The following is a 2500-nucleotide window of genomic DNA, read 5'->3' as shown; positions in this document are numbered from 1 at the left end:
AAACAAAGATCACAATCGCCCAACTCTTGTTTATGCAAAGTCAAAATTTACTCTCCAAGACGCGTACGACGTTATTTATCACCAGGTAATTCCATCATTTTGGAAATAGCAGCTACTTTATTATTCATCTGCGTCACAAGTTTTCATTGATTTTGGGGCTCATTTTGTTGAAACTCAAGCACGCTTCCAACAGGCCTGTGAACCCTTCCTGCTTACAGAGCAATACTAAAAAACTTCTCCCATATCACATTTGAACCTTAAGCTCGAAAATTTAATACACAACATGATATTATAATTCACAAAGGCAGAAAATACCACAGAATCCTTTTCCAGCGAAATATTTATTGAAACAAACAACATATTTGCTCTTGGAGGCGAAAACCTCTTCTTATTTCATTGCGTGCGTGAAGACAAGAAACTCAATCGTGTCAAATTACCATGTACTTCAGGTAAATGCAGCTCACTTTGATTTCGTCTCGACGGGCGATAGATTGTTGTCGAAGTCCAGTGCTCGTCGCTTTTGAGATTCCTGCCTATTTAATCCAACTGACTTTCTATTATTGAGCTCCATAAGGGTATATTTTGTTTAAGGATCCACTAAAACGCCATTCGCGTTACATGACTTTCGACGCCATTGCAGGCTAAGTTAATGATTCTACTGTGTCCACCAGAGAAATCTACGCATTTCCACTACCCTCTCGATCCTAAGAAAATACTCGCAGAAGGCTCTATCCACAAAGACCTAACTTACCAGGGGAGTGACAGGCAAGACTTTTACCGACACGGAAAATAACAAAAAAACCCACGAAATGAAACCGAGATTCCGACTGGGTTTGGCAACCCAGTAATAATAATAATCTACCCATTTTCCGACTGGTTTGCCATAGGCAACCCAGTAAAAATAATATGAAATTTGACAGCCAAGAATTTTTTGAAAGAAAGATTGCCTCTAATAGCAAATATGTTGTTTGTTTCAAAAAATATTTCGCTAGAAAAGGTGGCCTTTATGAATTCATCATGTTTTGTAATATGCGAGCTTACCTGGATAGTTTTTATGGCAATAGTAAAGCATTTTGGTGTCAAAATGACGTTGGCGTCTTTCTGTTCTGTTAACTTAATTAAATATACCATGCCTCGTGATTTCCACTCTCAAAATTACCTTTGGAACCTACTTTTTGCGTAGAATAAGCTTTTAGAATGATGTTCTTGTCTTCTGTGGCGATACTTGACGATTCGGGAACATTTTGTGAAAAAATATTTACAACGGGTCACACGCGCAACTTGATCGCCCTCATAAAATATTCCCAGACCGGTCGATTTCTCTGAAAGGGTGATTGCCAACGAAAAGAGAAAGATTTCTACAATAACTTAAAGTTCCTGCGTTAATTAAGCATGGAAATTCGACGAAGCGGTAAATGCGACTAAATTTGATGCGTGCGTTGCTATTTTTGTGTTTTGACAGATTTTGACAGAATATTAAATTATGAAAAAAGTATCTACGGAATACGAATAGATCGTTGAAAAGTCTTTACTTTTAGCGGTTATTTGAACATAAAAGATGGAACACTTGACAAGAAATAATATTTTTGTTGATACTTGAAAGAAGAAAAATTTCGCGGGAATCAGGACGCGGTGGAAATGAGTTAACAAATTTGCATACGTGCGTTGAAATGTGATACGCTAGGAGACACTCTGACAAATGATTTTGTCATTGTAGTGTAAAATGAAGTTTATTTGGTAAGGCAACAATATTTCTTTAACTTCCTGGTTAATCCAATTAATTGCTACCACTTACTAGTGCGAAGATTGTTTACATGAAGCTCACGCTTTTTGCGAATTTTGAGAGTCATGAAATTACATCATTTGCGTGACAATATATCCCTTTACTCTAACACAAAAACATTCAGATCGTAACAAACTTCATATTTATTAACCATTTCTTCTGCTGATGCCAAATTAATTATTTTGGAATTTTACCCCCCATGGCATGGTGTTGATAAATGTTCTCCAAATATGCTTTGGTTTCATGTCCATGAAGCTTTCGAGATAGCATAAGTGCGTCTTTCAAAAATGAAGATGGAACGTTACACCCATGTATGGTCTTATAATGGTGAAAAACCCCGCTCTTTTGATAAAATATAGGTTTCTTGCTACAACTGCTATGCGGACAAGCCAATTTTTCCTCTAATATGGCTGCATGCACTTTGCGATCAAAAACAGAAGCCATGTTGGAACGAAATCTGCCAGTCGCTATTACCATTCGACCCCTCCCATGACACCTCACGCGCCTTAATCCAACCTAGTATCCAATCCTCTTTCCCCAAAAAGCACGTTTATAGCGACTGGGTACGAGTCTGTTTCGCAAACTTCGTTTGGACGCGTTTCGGGTCAAAATGATTCGAAGGTTTGTTATCCTGTTGTCGCTATTTTCAGTACTGAATGTATCAGTGGTTGTTTATATTCTGTGGTCCAATCAAAGTGGCGACTCACACAGCCTAAC

The 2500-nt window shown here is 37.9% G+C and overlaps 1 protein-coding gene across 1 annotated transcript in view; it reads left to right on the top strand.

The window, feature by feature from the left end:
* Positions 1 to 1937: 1937 nt before the first annotated feature.
* Positions 1938 to 2500, top strand: part of LOC138029558 (glycoprotein 3-alpha-L-fucosyltransferase A-like) — a 28222-nt gene continuing 27659 nt past the window's right edge. The window contains exon 1 of the mRNA XM_068877274.1: positions 1938 to 2500. This exon is cut by the window's right edge and continues 704 nt beyond it. Coding sequence (XP_068733375.1) covers positions 2394 to 2500 — 107 coding nt within the window. The 5' untranslated portion in view covers positions 1938 to 2393.

Source organism: Montipora capricornis, chromosome 2 (genome assembly GCF_036669925.1).
Source record: "Montipora capricornis isolate CH-2021 chromosome 2, ASM3666992v2, whole genome shotgun sequence".
NCBI lineage: Eukaryota > Metazoa > Cnidaria > Anthozoa > Scleractinia > Acroporidae > Montipora > Montipora capricornis.
Note: the sequence above shows the minus strand (reverse complement) of the source record. Positions and strands in the feature narration are given on the sequence as shown.